The 20,137-nt window shown below is 46.4% G+C and overlaps 1 protein-coding gene across 1 annotated transcript in view; it reads right to left on the bottom strand.

Annotated features, from left to right (window-relative positions):
• Window positions 1-20,137, bottom strand: part of LOC144773658 (NACHT, LRR and PYD domains-containing protein 12-like) — a 946,473-nt gene that overhangs the window by 722,255 nt on the left and 204,081 nt on the right. Inside the window, exon 2 of the mRNA XM_078658807.1 lies at window positions 11,851-12,167. Coding sequence (XP_078514933.1) covers window positions 11,851-12,145 — 295 coding nt within the window. The 5' untranslated portion in view covers window positions 12,146-12,167. The remainder of the gene's footprint in view (window positions 1-11,850; window positions 12,168-20,137) is intronic.

Genomic DNA, 20,137 nt, shown 5'->3' with positions numbered 1-20,137 from the left:
CATTCCTCCACCCTGGAATATACTCCACCCTATACAAAAACTCTTGGAGTCTGCAGCCAACCTAGCCAACCTCGCCGACCTTTTCCAGCACCACCCGGTGACAATATTTTCACCAACGGTTTATGATCTGTCAACATCTTGAACTCAAATCCCCACAAGTACATTCTGAAGTACTCACAGCCCCAAGCGGCTGCCAATGCCTCACGTTCAATAATGGAATAATTCCTTTCTGAAGACGTAAGTGTCCGTGACGCAAAAGCCACTGTCTTCAACCCTGAATCGTGTTCCTGTGCTAACACTGCACCAATACCAACAGCACTGGCGTCAACCGTCAACACGGACTTGAGCTTGGTATCAAATGGGGTTAAGATTCCCGCCCCACAAATCTCCCTCTTGATGTTAGCAAAACATTCATCCTACTCATTTCCCCAAGCAAATCTACAACCCTTCCTCAGTAGCAACTTAATCTTCTCTGTCTTCGCTGCAAAATTCTCCACAAACTTAGCGTAGTATTCTATAAGTCCAAGGAACGATCTCAATTGGTCCTTGTCACAAGGTGCCGGTGCCTTTCTTATCGACTCCAAAAGATCCCTCTTCGGCCTCACACCTATAGAAGAAAGAGTGTAACCCAAATACTCTACCTCTTCAACGGCAAATTTGCTCTTCTCTTTCTTCAATGTTAACCCTGCTTGCTCCATTTTGTTCAAGACCTCTTTCAAAATTTGATTGTGTTGCTCAACAGTCTCTCCAAACAACAAAACATCATCCTGGAAGTAAACGACATTAGTTATTCCATTTAAAACCGACCCCATCATCCTTTGAAAAAAACCCCGCCGCCGATGCGAGTCCAAAGGGCATCCGGGTAAACTGATAATCTCCCTCAGTGGTAATAAATGCAGTCAACGCCTTAGAATCCTTGTGCAACCTAATCTGATGGTACGCACTCCGCAAATCCAGTTTCGAAAAAAATCTACCACCCTTCAATGACAAAATTAATTTGTTGATATTTGGCAAAGGGTAATTATCCACCACAATATTCTGATTCAATGTGCGAAGGTCCACACAGAACCTAAATTTGCCATCCGACTTGGTCGTAATCACCACTGGTGAAACCCAACGTGACGTTTCTATTTGTTCAATCACACCCTGCTCAAGCATGTCATCCAGCATCTTCCTCACTTCTTGTCTCGCAATGAATGGCACTTTCCTCACTTTATGCTGCATCAGAACAGCATCTTCCCTTAACACAATTTTGTGTACATACCCTTTCAGTTCACCAATACGTTCTGCAAATAAGTCTGGCATACTTTCAACAATCATCCCAGCAGTCATCTCATCTACGACCATCACCTGTTGACTTGCTCTGGGGTCAATGACAATGTGAAGGTCATATTGGTGACCCCACCCTAAAATCGCTGGTCCCAAACTCACAACATACACCTTCCCTTTAATAGAACGCCCCTGGAACCCAATATCAGCCATCATATTACCCTAACAAATCTATACTCTCTCCTTGGTATCCACAAGGGTTGATATCCTTGGGCAACAAAACTGTTCCCTTCCAATTCTCCTTGAACAAGCATTCTGGGATTATTGTCCAAAACTAACCTGGATCAACAATCAGTTCAACATCTCTTTTATTGATGTTGAAACTAGCTCTAGGTCTATTTTTCCTTCCAGGTTCCATATGCACCTCACCCAAACATAAAATGTTATCCGCACCTTCAACACTCTCAACAACATCAATCTCATGCTTCACCTCAACAATCGCCACCTTGTCACTATTTGTCGTCTTACACATCCTCGAGAAGTGCCCCTTCTTTCCACACTTCCTACATTCTTTGTCAAAAGCAAAGCAACGCTTATAGTCTGCATTGTGATATGTACTGCCACATTTGCTGCACATCCTCACTTGATATCTCCCCCTCTCCACATTGTTGTATCCTCCACCGTTTCTCTTTTCCGTTTTGTCTAAGCATGGGCGAATTTTGCGAATCTGGCGTTCGCGAATTTGCGGATTTGCGAACTTGCAATCCGCAAAATCCGCGAATTCTCGCGATTTGCGGATTTTTTTTGTGTTCGCAAGGATTTCTGCCAGTTCGCGAGGGTTTTGTACCAGTTCGCAATTGCGAACTTACATGTCGGCTCGCAACGGTCGCGATTATGTTGTTTCTATCTCTGGTTCATCATCACAGGTTCCCAGCACCCTCTGTTTCACCACTGCCACCCTCTGTTTCACCCATGCCACCCTCTGGTACATCAATACCACCCTCTGGTTCATCATCACTGTAGATTATGGGGGGAAAAAGCAAGCACACCTGCCCTGCTTCAACAGACATGAATTAATTTGGGGTTGATTTATTAATGTGTCACTGTTTTAAAATTCCAGTCTGGCACCTGCTTCCTTATCTGTAATTTGCTTTCTGTTGCAGTGCAATTTTTTTTCCAGGACCTTTGTGGCCTACTTGTAGCTATTCTATGAGCCTGCTGTGAGGGTCAGAGCAGGGTCATACAATTGTTGCAACTAGCAACTGAACTCTGGAGGGGCCCCAGTCAGGAAGCACTACAGGGAATGGTTACTAATGATGAGTTTGAACTTTTGCACCTGCTGAATGCTTTCACTTTGGCAAAACTCGTTTTCTGCAGAACAGCATTACAGCAACTGTAATGCCCCCAAACAAGCTTACTTGTGAAAGTTGATTTCTAATCCAAAAGTGATCCAAAGAAAGTCAAAAGGCCTCAAATCCAAAAAAGTGCAGGCAAATGTCAACCTGAGGAGTTATTCTGATTAAAATCATCATTTTCAGAAGGTCTATGCTGCTTGCTAGTGGATTTCTTGTGCAGAATTGCAAATTTTGTAATTTCGCGAGTGCGAGATTGTTGCTGCCCGCCGCACCTACATGTTCGCAATTGCGAACTTACGCCGCACGCCGCAAAATTGTATCACCAAGAAAAAAAAATCCGCTGCGTGCGAATTTGCGGATTTTCGGTAAATTTGCGAGCGTTCGCGGATCGCGAATTTACCGAAAATCCGCAAAATCCGCGAGCGGAACGGATTTTCCGCCCATGCTTAGTTTTGTCACTTACTTCAAAACTCTTTTTATTCATCACCGCAACTTCATTTTGCGCCACACAGGACACCCCAATACCACTTCCACTTTCTCTCACACTCTCCTTCTTTTCCATCTCTTTCATACATGCAGTAGATTCCTCAACAACTTTAGCTATATCTATTGCAGCTTGAAGTGTAGGGTTCTTTGCAGCCCATAACTTTTTCTTGCATTTTTTTGTTCTTACACTGGACGATCATTTGATCTCTAATCATTTCGTCCCTCATTTCTCCAAAATTGCACTTCAAAGAAAGTTCTCGTAATCTAGTCACAAATTGGTCCACAGACTCCTCAGCTCTCTGTGGCTGTGTGTAAAACTTATGTCTTGCCATGACAATATTCACCTCCTTCGAATATTGTTTCTTCATCCTTGCTTTTGCCTCAGTGTACACATTGGTAATTGTTGTACCATCTTGGTTCAAGCCCACAGGTAAATACTTAAAAGCGTGCTGTCCTTTTCCAAGAACACTTAATAGTAAGGCTTTTTTCCTTGTAGCGCTAAAGTCCTTACCATCCAAAGCCTCTATGTAATTTTCAAAAATATAAATCCATTCATCCCACTCTATAGGTGGTTCGCCGCTTAATTGTAGAAACATAGGAGGTGCAATTACACTTGGATTCTCCATTATATTGCTGATAAATATTACACACACTGGAAGTACTTCCTCCTTCTTCTTTTGTAATTAAGCGTATTTTCGTTAAAGTACTCTAACTTCCAATCAAAATGTTTTCCACTGTGGACTTCCTCTTACATAGAATGTGTTTTACTCACTTCGAATATTGTTTTCTTCTCAATATGCGGTGATTTTCTGTTCCAGAAATGTACTCTCTACTTCGCACCAGCTCGTCCGGTTGTTGCTTGGTAACGGCTACTGCATCCAATATGGCCGCACGTTTCTCACGCTGTACGTACACGCCTAGTCTTCATGCGCAAGCGTGTCAGATCTCTTAAACGTCACGGAAACAACAATGGATGCACGCTACAAGACGCTCGCTCAGACGGCAGCTCGTGAGTACATTTAAATAATGCTCCGTTGACTCTCGTTAAGTTGATGAGTAAAACAAGCAAGTTAACTTTTACGTATTGAACACGCTTTAGCCACTGACTACTGACTTCGCTCATTTGTAGCGTTCATCAATTCCCTCGCAAAAGTTAATTACAGTCAAACAACAACGAAAACTTGCTCACCGCTCGGCTATCCACTTTTTTCCATCAGTTTAAAGCTTGAATAGCTCAGCGCTTCGATGTATTTGCTGAAAACTTCTTTTTTTTTAACAGCCGAACATCTCCATAATATTCAAGTTTCTGCACGATACTTTAAACATATTTTTCTTATCCACGCGTTTTTCTCTGTTCTTTTCCACCAGTCGAGTTTTCCTTTGTTTAACTCACTCTGTACCTCACTTGCTTCGTAAGACCATCGTCGCCATCTGATATAATCGAAGTAAAGTAGTCAAGGATGATATTATAATTGTAGAGATGATTTATTGTAGTAACAGAGTAGAACTGGTGTTCCCATGAAAGGCTAAGAAGCAACTGACAGGTTGGAGATACAAGAACACCAAGTAGCATCATGACATCAGTAAAGTTAGAATGTTTGAATTAAAGAGAAATGCACACAAAAAGAAAATAAGAGAATACAACACAATCCCTCACCCTAGGGGTATCAGAGGGTCTCCACCATAGGGAATCACTACCTTTGGTGTGTTTTGGCAAAGTAAAAGGCTGGTGTGGGATTGGAGTATTGAAGTGAGGCTCCTCTAATGTAGGGCTCAGCTTCCTCCAATCACTATCCACCATGGATGCCTTTCTTTCCATGACTGAGTTGCACTGTGCTCTCAGGGTCAACCTCTGGCTACCTAAAGCTGGAGGATGGGTCCCTTTTGTTGACTTACTGGAGGGACAGATCAGGTTTGGGGCCTTTGGGTCCCAGGTGTGGCTGTGCCCAACATAATCCATCTGGGGAGGCTCCTAACTAAGTGTAAGGGAGATCCCTTAGGAGTTTTTGACTTTTTCACCTTGCTAGGGCTGCTAGCTTTGGTGCCCCTAATCTGCTGATGGCGTGGTCCTTTCGGACAGGGGGCCCTTAGGGGTCCACCACTGGCCTCCCTGACCTCTACAGCCCTGGGCTGACTGAGGCAGGGTAGAGAGGGGCAGGTTACCTGCTCCAGACTGGGTCCCACCTTGGAAGGGTCCACTGACATCAGGGGCTCTGCCAGGCTAGGCCTGACTACCTCTGGGGCAGTTCCTTCACAAGGGGTAAGATCAGTTCCCTGAGGAGGCTGATCCTTTCCTAAAGTCTGGTGGGAGGGAGATTTATCTTCCTCCTCAATGCTCTCTGTTTGTGTGGAGTGATCCATAGTTTCAGGCTTCACAACACATGAATCTGTTTGAGTTTGGGCTGTGGCCATCACAGCCCCACCAAACTTTTCAGGAAGGGACTCAGTTTGGGTATGGGCTGTTACCATCACAGCCCTGCCAACCTGTTCTGGGAAGGAATCTGCTTGAGATTGGGCTGAGACTGGCACAGCCCTCCTGACCAATTCAGGGGGGACATCTTGAATTGGGGCTGTGGCCATCACAGCCCCACTAACCTTTCCATGGAGATTTACCATTTTAGAATGGGTTTCTTGTTCTACCTCAGCCCAGGCTGAGATCTCTACATCATTCCCCAGTAGACAATCTACAGGCAAGTTTGATGACACTGCCACTCTCTTGGGGCCAGTGACCCCTCCCCAGCTGAGATTTACCACTGCCATGGGAGGATCTTTCTGCACTCCATCAATGTTGGTCACCTGGTATGTGGCTCCAGGTAAAGTTGCCTTGAGGGGACTAGACTCTCAATCACCATAGTGATGCTAGCCCCTGTGTCTCTATAGGCCTCAACCTTCAGACCATTAATGAGGGGCTCCTGTCTGTACTTGCCCAAAGTGTTGGGACAAGCAGTGAAGTTGGCAAACCCCATGCCATTTTCACAGACAAGAGTAGCTGTGGTAGAGGACCTGGTTAGGCCAGAGTCCACCTGAGTTCCCCAAGTAAACCCAGCCAAATTCCTGGGGGCACACCCACCACCTGGGAGATTACTACTAGTAGTAACAGGAGGTGTTGGAGTATTACCTGGAGGAATATTCTCCTTATTGCTGGCCTTAGGGCAACTGCTGTCAGTCTTCCAATGGCCGGGCTTTTTACAAGCATGTGGTACAAAAGGGGGTGGTGATGGACGGAGCATCTGAACCAATCAAACAATCACACCCAGTCAAAAGATCTGGGTTGAATCCATCACCGTTCTTTAGCCCACTCTGCCACCCCAGTTCAGACATGGCTATATGCAAATCAGTCTGACCCTGTGCCTCATGGCAACAGTCCAGCCCGAACTGCCAAGCCATGCCTTCCCTGGACCAGAAACAAGCTTCCGAGGACCGGTTTCTGGCATTACAGCTGTCTTCAGCCCCGCTTGCTTGAATCCAGTGGCAAAGTGAGCAAGGGACTCACGTCTGAGCATACCCTGCCACACTTATGGTGGCCAAAGCGGTACAAAAGGGGGTGGTGATGGACGGAGCATCTGAACTGTTGGACAGGCCGCATGGTCGGGCTGTCCCCCCTCCCCGCAATGGGACCTGGACCCTGGCTCTCCCTGCATCCCCAGCCAGAGTCCCCGACGACCACCCGAAGTACACTGCAATCCCTCCACCACAAGACACCAGCTCCGGACCCCGCTGGCCCGGGTCACCATCCACACCACGGCCCCGGCCCAGCCGCCATCTTGGGGCACTGCAGCACGAGGCCGCGTGGCCTCAACTCGACCCTAACCCTGGGCCCGGCCGGCCCCGACATCGAGGCACCAACCTCCCCCCAGGAGGCAGAGTGACCACTTGGCGAGTCAATGGGAGAAGGAATCGTCAACGGCTCTCCTCCGCCAGGTGTCGATCATCCCCGGCCGCCCTGGGCGCTGGCTCCACCCCCCTGCTGGGTGTCTGGACTCCCTCATCCCGGACCTCCTGGCCCCCAGGCGCGAGGGTCCGGACATCAAAGGGGACCAGACCTATAACTGGGGCAGGGCCAGACCAGGAAGGCAGTTGTATCCTGGAGTCGAGAGACCCGAGAAGAACTCATCCGTGACTGGCCTGCTGGCGCTGCCGCGGCCCTCTGCCTCGTGAAACCATCGTCTTGGCCTGCTGGCGCTGCCGCGGCCCTCTGCCTCGTGAAACCATCGTCTTGGCCTGCTGGCGCTGCCGCGGCCCTCTGCCTCGTGAAACCATCGTCTTGGCCTGCTGGCGCTGCCGCGGCCCTCTGCCTCGTGAAACCATCATCTTGGCCTGCTGGCGCTGCCGCGGCCCAACTCGCAGACTCTCCAGCTCGAGGATTGTGAGCTCGCCTTTTACCACCACCTGTACCGACCCGGTACCAAGACTGTCCCGCTACCCCCTTTTCCCTACAGAGACTAGAAGTGAGAGGACCCCCGGGTCCGAGATATCCTGTATCGCTGATATCCTTGCCTTACGAACCTTATATAAAGTATTGAACTCGACCTGGTGTGGTGCCTATTTGTGGGGAGGGAGGTAACTTGTCTGTACGATCGCCGGAGACGGTCCCCCTCGGGGATCTCTCCCTCAGTATCCGGCCGACCCTCAGGGTCCCCGTCTAACATGAACCAATCAAACACTCACACCCAGTCAAAAGATCTGGGTTGAATCCATCAAAGTTCTTTATCCCACTCTGCCACCCCAATTCAGACATGGCTATATGTAAATCAGTCTGACCCAGTGCCTCATGGGAACAGTCCAGCCCGAACTGCCAAGACATGCCTTCCCTGGACCGGAAACAAGCTTCCGAGGACTGGTTTCTGGCATTACAGCCGTCTTCTGCCCGGCTTGCTTGAATCCAGTGGCAAAGTGAGAAAGGGACTCACGTCTGAGCATACCCTGCCACACTTATGGTGGCCAAAGCGGTACAAAAGGGGGTGGTGATGGACGGAGCAACTGAACCAATATTCACTCAGACGTGAGTCCCATGCTCTCCACACCACTGGAGTCAAGCTATCCAAGCTGATGACGGCTGATAGCCAGAAACCGGCCCTTGGATGCTTGAATCCGGTCCAGGAAAGACATGGCTTGGCAGTTCGGGCTGGACTGTTCCCATGAGGCACAGGGTCAAGGCTGATTTGCATATGGCCATGTCTGACCTGGGGTGGTGTGGAGTGCAAAAAAACGATGGATGTAGGCCCAGATCTCTGTACTGGGGTGAATGTAGGACATTGTTCTGCATTCTGTCCATCAATTGTTGATTTTGCATTTGTCACCCCGAGTGGGATGGGTATGCTCAGACGTGAGTCCCATGCTCTTCACACCACTGGAGTCAAGCTATCCAGGCTGATGACGGCTGATAGCCAGAAACCGGTCCTTGGATGCTTGATTCCGGTCCAGGAAAGACATGGCTTGGCAGTTCGGGCTGGACTGTTCCAATAAGGCACAGGGTCAAGGCTGATTTGCATATGGCCATGTCTGACCTGGGGTGGTGTGGAGTGCAAAAAAACAATGGATTTAGGCCCAGATCTCTGTACTGGGGTGAATGTATGACATTGTTCTGCATTCTGTCCATCAACTGTTATTTTTGCATCAGGAACATAACAGGCATCCAACAACCATTCATCTGCACCTGCACTCGGACATCTGTAAGTCCACGCTGCCAAGTGGTGCCACCTCCGTCCTGGACTCTTGGAAGTGGGCTTAAGGTGCTTGCAGGCTTATGTGGATCCAGCGGAACGCCGCTTGTCCACTGCTGCGCAGCGCAAGCCCCTATCAGAACAGATGCATCGCCATTGATGCATGGATTAGACCTGTTTCAAAACTCACATTCCAGCCTACATTGCCTACAGAACTGCGGCTACACAACGCATCCACGGCTCAGACCCTCACATCTCTCATCAATGGCAGCCTCAATGACGATTACAGACTCCGCATCCGCAGCTCTTCGGAACTGATGAATCGCCTTGACTGTGTGACGCATCCCAGACTCCAGACTTTGCATCACAAGCACCTCGATGTCTACGCAACAGGACCTTGCACTGCAGCTTTTCCGCATCTTGGAATCAATGCATCACTTCGACTGTGTAATGCATCATTGACATGGATCCATGCAATGCTCTGCAAACCAAGATTGAAGGTACTCTGTTCAGCGGCCCTACCCAGGTCCCTGTGACTGGCCTGCACTCCATCGCGGTTGGCTTGAAATTGTGACATTAGGAAAGATGTACAAAGCATTTTTCTAGTCACAAACGATTCGATTCGCAGAATCGGTCTATTTGCGACTGGAAAAATGATTTTTCAAGTGTACAAAATGTGAATCCCATTTTGAAGTTGGGGTCTGGTATTTGGAAGGGCCTTGTTTAGGGTGTCCCTTCCAATTACTGAATCAGTATGGTATGTATTACGACTGCGACTAAAATCTGGTTGCAAACAGTAATACTTCACCACCAGTTTGAAACTGATGGTAACCCTTTCGCAAGAGAGAAGGGGTCCACAAGGGAATGGAAATAATAATGTTTTTTTTTAAGTTTCATTTTTTAATGATACTTCAAGGGGAGAGGATGTGGCCTAACAGCTAGAGCAGTCAACCTCAAAGCTGGGGCACTGGGTTCGAGTCTCGGAAGGGACGCTCAACATCCTATGATTCTGGACAAATTACTTAAGTTCCCAGTGCCTAACAAAAAGGAATGCTCATGTAAAGCGATCTGATGCCTTCGGGTCGAGTTTGCTCTGTATAAAACTCCCCCAAAAAAGTTTAGTAAAATTCTATTTAAATGCATTAAATTTTTCTGTAAGGAAACTAATTGTGAGTCAAGTACAACTGTGTGGTGTAGTAATGAATGGATGTGGTTATCAGTAAAGAAGTTTGACACCAATAGATGTTTTTCTCTGTTTCTCAGTAGCATTTATCCTCCTCACAAATCCAAAAGCAGATTGAATCCTGAAGGCAACTTCTCAGCCGTGGGTTAACGCACTGCAACCTGCAGGTGGGACGTTTTCACTTTGTTTATGTGAATGTAGCTATGAGTTAAGAAGCACTAATGGAGCAACGCACAGTGATGGCTTCTACTGCCCCAGAGGATCTATTCCCTGGTGTCCCATCCTAACCCCCCTCTGCCTTACCAGGACTGAGGTTTGCCCACTTTATGGCTGCTGCTTTCATGTGTTGGAGGGTGCTGTACCAATCTGTTCCACGCAAGTATCGGGCCGTGACATGCAGGGAGCTGGCAAGGGGCTTCACGCCATGAAGAAACTCCAAAAGATTATGGCCAGGTTCATTCGCCAAGGGGCTGATACGACTACTTCTATAACTCTGTTTACCTTGAGACCAGGTGCCCCGGGGTTCCAATAACCACATCCCATGAGGGCTTCAACCCACTGAAACATTCACAAAGAGAGTTTAATACATTCTAACCGCCTCATCTCTACTCTCACCCTGCTCTCTGGGTTCACTCTACGCCCTCTCCAATTAGCACCATATCCCTGCTGTCCTGAGAAACAGTTGCTCCTCCACAGATTCCAACTCCCTGTTCTCCTGGGGGTAACAAAGGTGTGTCCTCCTACTCCAGACTCTAGGCGGTCATCATCCCAGACAGATTGGGTTCTGGTTCCCTGTTCACTTCACGGTAACGACTGGACATCATACCCCTTCTATGACTCTGTGAGCCCTGAAGAAGACCCAGGCACACAGGGATATAGGGGCGAAACACGTGTGGGCTGGGCGCAGTCCAGAAGGTTCCTCATACGGAAAGTGCATCCAATACCAGCAACAACAGGAAGCTGAGGGTTTTAACATTAGTTCATGGACTGTTAAGAAAACAACAACCTGCTAAAGCCTCTCAATTGAAGAGGGATCAACTAAATATAATGGTATATTTGATATGAAATAAAGCCTTTCTATTTTACTGAATACTGTTACATCTGTTCATTATTTTTGTTTTTGAATATATGAAGGCTTTGCTTATCTATTTGTTTATTTTATTTATTTTTGTCATCTGGGTGGCCTTACCTGTACAGTCACATCAAGCATAGTGCCCGGGATCCAAACCACTGGTAATAGAGTGACCCACTGGGATGCAAAACACTTATGAATACCAGGCACATGTAACATACATGTCCCATTCGAGGAAAGCATAGAGGGACACACAGGCCTTGGTGTAGATACTATTTCAGGTAAACAGTTGTGCGTATTTGCTGTCTCTACCCATCTCTGCTGTTTATCCACCAGCAGAGTAAATAATAATTTTCCTCTACTATTGATCCGGTCGATGAACAGGAACACTACTTACCCAGCAGCAGATAAACCGCCGCCCCCGACTCTACTGCCCCTTTATCTTGTGGTGTCATTGAAATGCACACTTATGAAGTGAACTTTACCCCGGGCCACCACTCCTTGGGTGAGGAGGTGCAAACACACTGCACACAACTAGATGAAACAACACAACATAACCGACTAGAACACAACCTCACACATGACACAACTGTTGTGCTCCACCAGAGAAGACCTTTTTGTTTCTTTCTGCAGCTGTAGTTTGTATGTAATGGAAATATAAGAAATGTCAGTAAGAAGCTGCAGTGAGAGCACAGCCTCAAAGCCTCACTGATCTCCGGGTTTAACAATCTCTGCCATTCCAAGTCACACTTTATTTTTCTAAGTTCAACAAGAACGCATTGCTCGGCTCCAAGTTCACAGTACAAGTCTCAGGGTACTTACATCTCTGTACTGAAGCTTCAAATTCATCCAAGAGGTCGAGTCTGGGAAGTTTCTTCAGTAAGTCTTGTGTGATGTCGAAGGCCTTTCGATCATCGTAATATTGAATCATAATTTTTGAGACATCCATGCAGTCGGCCTTTTTTTCAAGTAGAGATATTGGGATCTTTTTCTGTCCAGCTTTCACGGCGGAGTCTGGTAGCTGATGCTTGAACTGCTTGAACTGTTTGTTAGATAGGTCTTCCAACAAATTATATATCACATCTGTGGCTGTCTGTGGGATGCTTCCATGAGCCATTATAAAGCATGAACATCAGTGCCTGCAATACAAAATGCATCTTTCAGGTGAATTTAGCTGAGATTCATTACACATAGTCAATGTTCTGGAGGTCTGAATGGAATCATGATAACATGAGCCCCTGTGTAGGGCACTGGAGCCCTGGTAATCATGTATACTTACACATAAAGACAGAAACTAGTCATATTCAGAGCCTCACATTTATTGATTGAGCCCTTAGATACTGATAACCGTACATCAAGCAGCAGAGGCCGCCATATTGAGAGCCTTAGGTAAAGCGACAGAGCCCTGACATTTTCAGAGCCTTACATTTATCATTCAAGTCCTTACATACTGAAAAGGGAACATAAATTAACAGACCATCGAAACACACAGCCTTAAATGTATCAATCACCCCAGGCATATGCATAGCCTTGAATATTCCAAAGGAGCTTGCCATGTTCAGAGATTTGAGTAGAGTGATAGAGCCCTGCCATGTTCAGAGCTTTGAGTAGAGTGATAGAGCCCTGCCATGTTCAGAGCTTTGAGTAGAGTGATAGAGCCCTGCCATGTTCAGAGCTTTGAGTAGAGTGATAGAGCCCTGCCATATTCAGAGCTTTGAGTAGAGTGATAGAGCCCTGCCATATTCAGAGCTTTGAGTAGAGTGATAGAGCGGCTGTCATGTTCAGAGCTTTGAGTAGAGTGATAGAGCCCTGCCATGTTCAGATCTTAGAGTAGAGTGATAGAGCCCTGCCATGTTCAGAGCTTAGAGTAGAGTGATAGAGCCCTGCCATGTTCAGAGCTTTGAGTAGAGTGATAGAGCCCTGCCATGTTTAGAGCCTTGAGTAGAGTGATAGAGCCCTGTCATATTCTGAGCTTAGAGTAGAGTGATAGAGCCCTGCCATGTTTAGAGCCTTGAGTAGAGTGATAGAGACCTGTCGTATTCGGAGGTTTGAGTAGAGTGATAGAGCCCTGCCATGTTCAGAGCTTTGAGTAGAGTGATAGAGCCCTGCCATGTTCAGAGCTTTGAGTAGAGTGATAGAGCCCTGCCATGTTCAGAGCTTTGAGTAGAGTGATAGAGCCCTGCCATGTTCAGAGCTTTGAGTAGAGTGATAGAGCCCTGCTATGTTCAGAGCTTTGAGTAGAGTGATAGAGCCCTGCCATATTCAAGGCCTTGAGTAGAGTGATAGAGCCCTGCTATGTTCAGAGCTTTGAGCAGAGTGATAGATCCCTGCCATATTCAGAGCTTAGAGTAGAGTGATAGAGCCCTGCCATGTTTAGAGCTTTGAGTAGAGTGATAGAGCCCTGTCATATTCTGAGCTTTGAGTAGAGTGATAGAGCCCTGCCATATTCTGAGCTTAGAGTAGAGTGATAGAGCCCTGCCATATTCAAGGCCTTGAGTAGAGTGATAGAGCCCTGCTATGTTCAGAGCTTTGAGCAGAGTGATAGATCCCTGCCATATTCAGAGCTTAGAGTAGAGTGATAGAGCCCTGCCATGTTTAGAGCTTTGAGTAGAGTGATAGAGCCCTGTCATATTCTGAGCTTTGAGTAGAGTGATAGAGCCCTGCCATGTTCAGAGCTTTGCATACAGCCCCAACCCACGGTGTCTTTAAATACTTGCATACAGAACCAAAGAATATTCAAAGACTTGTAGACGGCACCAGAGACCTGATATTTTCAAATTATTCTATATATTAACAAAGCCCTGATGTGATAGTGCCAGAGCCCTGCCATGTAGAAAAAGACTTAGGGCATATCAGGAGAGTCTGTATATAACAGAGACAGTGCACATAGTAACAGTTGTAATAGAGTCGCTACATTTAGGTAAGCATGGAGTTAGGGATCATAGTAATAGAGCCCTGATATAACAGCAAGAGAGTTATGGCATACAGTAACAAAGCCCTGATGCTATTGTGACAGAGTCTGATCATACAGTAATAGAGCCCCGATGCTATAGTGACAGAGTCTGATCATACAGTAACAGAGCCCTGATGCTATAGTGACAGAGTCTGATCATACAGTAACAGAACCCCGATGCTATAGTGACATAGACTGATCATTCAGTAACAGAGTACGGATGCTACAGTGACAGAGTCCGATCATACAGTAACAAAGCCCTGATGCTATGGTGACAGAGCCCGATCATACAGTAACAGAGCCCTGAAGCTATAGTGACAGAGTCTGATCATACAGTAACAGAGCCCCGATGCTATAGTGACAGAGTCTGATCATACAGTAATAGAGCCCCGATGCTATAGTGACTGAGTTTGATCATACAGTAACAGAGCCCCGATGCTATAGTGACAGAGTCTGATCACACAGTGTTAGATTTGGGGGTCTCCAGTTGGCACAGGTAGGTACTTGTGACAAATAGGGACCCTCTCCTCTAGTCAGGGTAAGGTGGATTACACACCTAAAATAACCCCTGCTCTCCCTCTAGGTTGCGTGGTGCGAGCAGTCAAGGCTTATTTCGGAGGTGTTGTAAGTTAAGCAGTTGTGACCACATACAGTAACCCAGTGACAACACTACAAATGGACACCACACAAGTTTTATATCAAAAATAAGTATACTTTATATAGAGTTACCACAAGACCATAAACAACAAAAATACACACTATGACTACTTTGAGATGGTAGATTTAAGCATAGTTCAGTTCAGTTCTTAGATGCAACACTCTGCGTCAATGTACCTTAAGTTGAGTTGCGCTTCCACGACAAGCAATGTCGCAGCGATGGGTAATGCGGCAAAGTTCAGGTGCAAAGAAATAAAGATGTGAAGATCTTCCAGATGCGGCACGCTTCACGGGAATGCGAGACGCTCTTGGTCCGATGCGTGGACTGCAGCGGTGAGACACTTACGATGCGACGACAACAGCTCCAGCGGCGACACGCTTCTCCCACAATGCGTGAAGCTTCCGCTAGATGCGACACCTACAGCGGCGACATCTAATATGCGACGGCAGCAGCTCCTACGGCGGCGCGTTTCTCGGGGATGCGAGGTGCTCTTGATCAATGCGGTGCAGTGCGACAGTTCCAGCGGCGACACCCTCCTTCGGAGTTGCGACGGCAGGCACAGCGACGGCGACACGCTCTGACCTTGTTGCGAGATTCTTCTCCTGATGCGGTGCAGTGCGAAAACTACAGCGGTGACACCCTCCTTTTTCGGAGTTGCGACGGCAGCAGCAGCGACGGCGACACGTTTCCTCTTCGTTGCAGCACGCTTCTCTCCGATGCGGTGCAGTGAGACAGTTCCATCGACGACACCCTCCTTTCTCCGGAGTTGCACAGCGCCGGCGACACGCTTCTTCTCGTTGAGTCGCGCTTCCAGCTCCTTGCGACACGCAGTTCCTCAGAAGGCTCAAAACAGCAGTGGGCACTTCCATAAGAACTCTGGGAAGCTGGGGAGTGAAGTCTGTTGTCCCTGAGACTTCAGCAGGAGGCAAGCTCTTTTCCAAGCCCTTGGAGATCCTTCACAAGATGAAAGTAAAGTACACAAAGTTGCTTTCTCCTTCTTTTGGCAGTAAGGCAACCACTGCAGGCCAATCCCCCAAGCAGCACTTCAGCTTGGGAATAGTCTCTCCTCAGTTTCTTCAGGGTCCTTTCCTCAGTAAAGGTTTCTTCGTGTAGTCCAAAGTGATCTAATTTCATGGGATCAGGGTCCCAATACTTATACCCAGAAATCCTTTGTTCTCTGAGGGGAGAGGGGCCTTTGCCCAGTTCAAGCCAGTTCTGAAGCACTCTGTTTACCAGACATCTCCTTCCCTTTCACAGTGCAGGGCATGCACATCAGACACCCCACAGGAGGTGGAGCCAGCATTGTGGAAGTCAAGTACAGTCCTGGAACACTCTGTTTACAGGACTCCTTCTCTTCTTTCAGTTTGCAGGGCAGAGACATCAGCCGCTCCCCAGGGGGTGGAGCTAGCATTGTGGAAGGCAGGCACAGACCTATTCAGAGTTCAGGTGCACTCCTCCCTCTCATCAAGATGCAGATCTCTCTATTCACCACTGGGTGACTCAGCCTGTCTCCTGGAATTCCCCAGCCCTGTCACTCACAGAAACCAGACATAGGAATACACAAACTAGCAGAGGCAGGTTTGAATGGTTAGACAAGCAAATACCTACTTTCTAAAAGTGGTATTTGCAAACACAGAATATTAAAATAAACTTCACTAAAAGATGTATTTTATTATTCCGAGGAGTTCAGGCATACTAAACTTGAATTTCTACCATGTTCTCTGAGCCTGTTAGGATTGTAAAATGTAACAATTCTAACAGCCCATTCTGGCCTATGGAGAACAGGTAGCCTTGCAATAGTGAAAAACGAAAAAGCTGTAATTCACTATTAGGACATGCCACACACATCAGGGCTTGTCCTACCTTATACTGACAATGCACCCTGCCCTTGGGCTTAACATAGGGGTGACTGATATAAAGAAAAGGGAAGGTTTAGGGACTGGGAAGTGGGTGCACTTGCCCAGTCAGCATGACAGTACCAGACTGCACGCAGGCTCTGCAATGGCAGACCTTAGACACATTTTACAAGGCTGCTTCTGTGGGTGGCACAACCAGTGCTGCAGGTCCACTAGCAGCATTTGGATTTACACGCCCTGGGCACACTCAGTGCACTAGACTAGGGTCTGACAATTAAACCAAATAGCCAAACATGGAACCACTGATTAGTACATCAATTGACAGTAGGTAGCACTTGCACTGTGGCACTGGATAGCAGTGGCACAGTGCCCAAAGCATCACAACACCAGCAAAAATACATGAGGCAACAGCAAAAATGGAAGGGAGACCACGCCAATGGTGCCAGGTCTAACACACAGTAAGAGAGCCCTGATGCTATAGTTACAGAGTCTGATCGCACAGTAACAGAGCCTTGATGCTATAATGACAGAGTCTGATCGTACAGTAACAGAGCCCCAATGCTATAGTGACAGAGTCTGATCATACAGTAACAAAGCCCTGATGCTATAGTGACAGCCTGATCATAAATCTAGACCCCCGATGCTATAGTGACAGAGTCTAATCTTACAGTAACAGAGCCCGGATGTGATAGTCACAGATTCTGATCGTACAGTAACAGAGCAATGATGCAATAGTGACAGAGTCTGAGCGTACAGTAACAGAGCCCGTGATGCTATAGTGACAGAGTCTGATCATGCAGTACTGATATATAGGTGGCAGAGTTAGGGGATACAGTAACAGAGCCCTGAAACAACAATTATAGTGTTTGAGCATAAAGTAACAGAGTTCTGACATAATAACAACAGAGTGGATAATTGTAAGAGTCATGACAATGGTGACAGGATCTGATCACGCAGTGAAAGAGTCATAGTTCAATAACTACAGATTTAGGACATACAGTCCTGACACAACAATAACAGACTTTGAGCACACTGCAAGAGTCCCCATATAGTAACAAGAGAGAGAGGGTATATACGCATGTAGTGTTATTTTTTTATATTGCAAAAATCTCAAGAATGATCAGAGTGAGGTACTGAGTGAAAGCCACAGATACAGTCAACATGTGACCGAAAGCGAAGCTCATTCCTTGTTACTATATCATGATGTTTTGTTCTGTAAAGCGTTGTATCTTTCAACTTAACGGCGATAAGCAACAAAAATAATGCAAGCCGATTGGCGTTTCAATAGACAATTAATGAATGAAGGAATAAATAGTTTACTAGTCAAATCCATAAACACGACTAAACTCATACCATAAAAAACATTAAAAAAAACTAAAAAAAACGTATTATGCATCAGCTGCAACCATTGCACATCTAAATGGTAAACCTACTCATTATTTGCTGCCCTTCAAGACTATATGAATAACAATTTCAAATATAAATGATATAAAGCAGTAAACCAGCCAACCCAATGCCTTCTTACAACTCAAGGAGTAATAAGTCGCAGTCCGACCTTTTCCCTGGTTGGTTATCGTGTTTGTTCTTTACGATGCAGCCATTTGTGATTCTGCAGATGAATACCATTATTCAAGACTATGAGCGCTTATAGTGCTGTGTGCAAGTTCATGGAGCGGGTAAATATATGTACTTTACTAAGTGGTTACTTGTAATTCTACCGAAAAAGTGCCATTGGGCAAAACTATGTGCTGTTAAAGTGCCGATGTGCAGGACATAACTACTGGTTTACGCAATTGTTGCCTTACCATAGCGGGATAGGGAGCAGCTACTATCGTTATCCCTAGCAACCCGTTCCTGCTTATCCATTTTACCCGCTAATGAAAGTTTACATAGCTTGACGGGATTGGCAGAGCCTTATATCAAGTTCTCTGGCAGCCCTTACTAACCGACCCCGGAGCCTACTAGGAACTTGTTCACCTCATCACAGCCCCCACAAGGTTCGCCCAACACCCGACCCATTCACTAGACAACAACTTCCACCCATAATCGGTTAGAGCATATAATGGTAAAATCCATGCATCCAGTGAACATTTTATACAGTTTTTCTCAATACAAGTGACTGAAAGTGAAAGCATGTGATTGGGACTGTAACTAACTGATGCTAATTAATGAACTTGTGCCTCAAGCCACCCACGAGAAAGAATGTGAGAAGACCTTGAAGAACTGGTAATGAAGTCTCAGACAGGCGCAGGAGCCACTATTTTTAAGTTGTCCTAGACAGCGCTGTTGCTCCGAGACATGTTGCGTATACTTTGTGGGCTTACAGCCCACCCACTTCTTTTCATTTGTTTATGCCAGTGTCATTTAAAAATCATTGCTTCTAAGTTGTTGGTCTCACCTTTCCTTCAATTGGTTACTCCCAGGAGCAGCCCCCTAGTACTTGTACTCCTCCACTTTTCCCATTTTAGTAATTATAAGAGGGACTACCTTTTCCATTTATTAAGAGCACTGCCCACAAGTGTTCAAACTTTTCATTGCTTTATTACCACGGCACCCGCTTTCATGTGTCACCATCGTGGCCATATTATATCGCGTGATCTTGACCTGAAAGTATTCAAGAGCTTTACATGCGCGCACAGGGAGAATAAATAATTTGTCCAGAATGCTGAGCCGATGCAGAGATTCTAACCCAGTTCCTTGAAATCTAAAGTTGTCAGCTCTGGTCATTATGCCACACCCTTGAGCCCAATTATTACCTTGGGAGACAGTCATTTCAGGCAAACTATTTGGGCAACATACTAAATTTCTAAATTAAGTGATTGAACATCAAAACTAAAATATATTTCATTAGAAAATACTACTATAAAGATTACATGAGGTTTAAATTATGATAACGTTCAAGAGTGTAAATTTCCATGAATGGCACTCACGGTGACATCGTCAGAAAATAAATCACTTGTGCTTTATCTGTTTCAGTATGCATTCCATGCGATGTAATTGGCCGTCATGACTTTCTTTTGTTTTAATGTCGGAGTTGCTATTTGCTGTCTGTCACCATCGTGGCCACATCATTATATAGCGTGATCTTGACCCGAAGGTATTGAAGCAATTTACATGAGAGCACGGGAACATTACATGTGTACATTTGCAACAAACCATTAATCACACTGTCAATTTGGTAACTGAGTTATTTTCAATGTGAGTTTCCTGCTTGCTTTGAGTTACTTCATCGCTTGGGACTTCTTGCAGGTAAAAGTGTTACCTTGCTCCGGTCAGTCGATGTTGGACAATAGAGGTTCAACCAGGGCTTGACGAGAGGGTGGCGGTACCGGGACACTGGGCTGAAATTGGATATTCACATTGGCAGAAGGGAATGTGCCTGTATCTAACACCAGGAGACCGTCAACCCCAAAAAATTTGCTGGAGGACTGGATTGGGGTATTAGTGGGAGTGATGGACGGGGGGGTTTCTTATGTGTGAGTGCGTTCATTAGGCCGGAGGACTGGATTGAGGTATGAGTGGGAGTGATGGACAGGGTGGTTTCTCATGTGTGAGTGCGTTCATTAGGCCGGAGGACTGGATTGAGGTATGAGTGGGAGTGATGGACAGGGTGGTTTCTCATGTGCGAGTGCGTTCATTAGG

This window comes from Lissotriton helveticus, chromosome 8 (genome assembly GCF_964261635.1).
Source record: "Lissotriton helveticus chromosome 8, aLisHel1.1, whole genome shotgun sequence".
Taxonomy (NCBI): Eukaryota; Metazoa; Chordata; class Amphibia; order Caudata; family Salamandridae; genus Lissotriton; species Lissotriton helveticus.
Note: the sequence above shows the minus strand (reverse complement) of the source record. Positions and strands in the feature narration are given on the sequence as shown.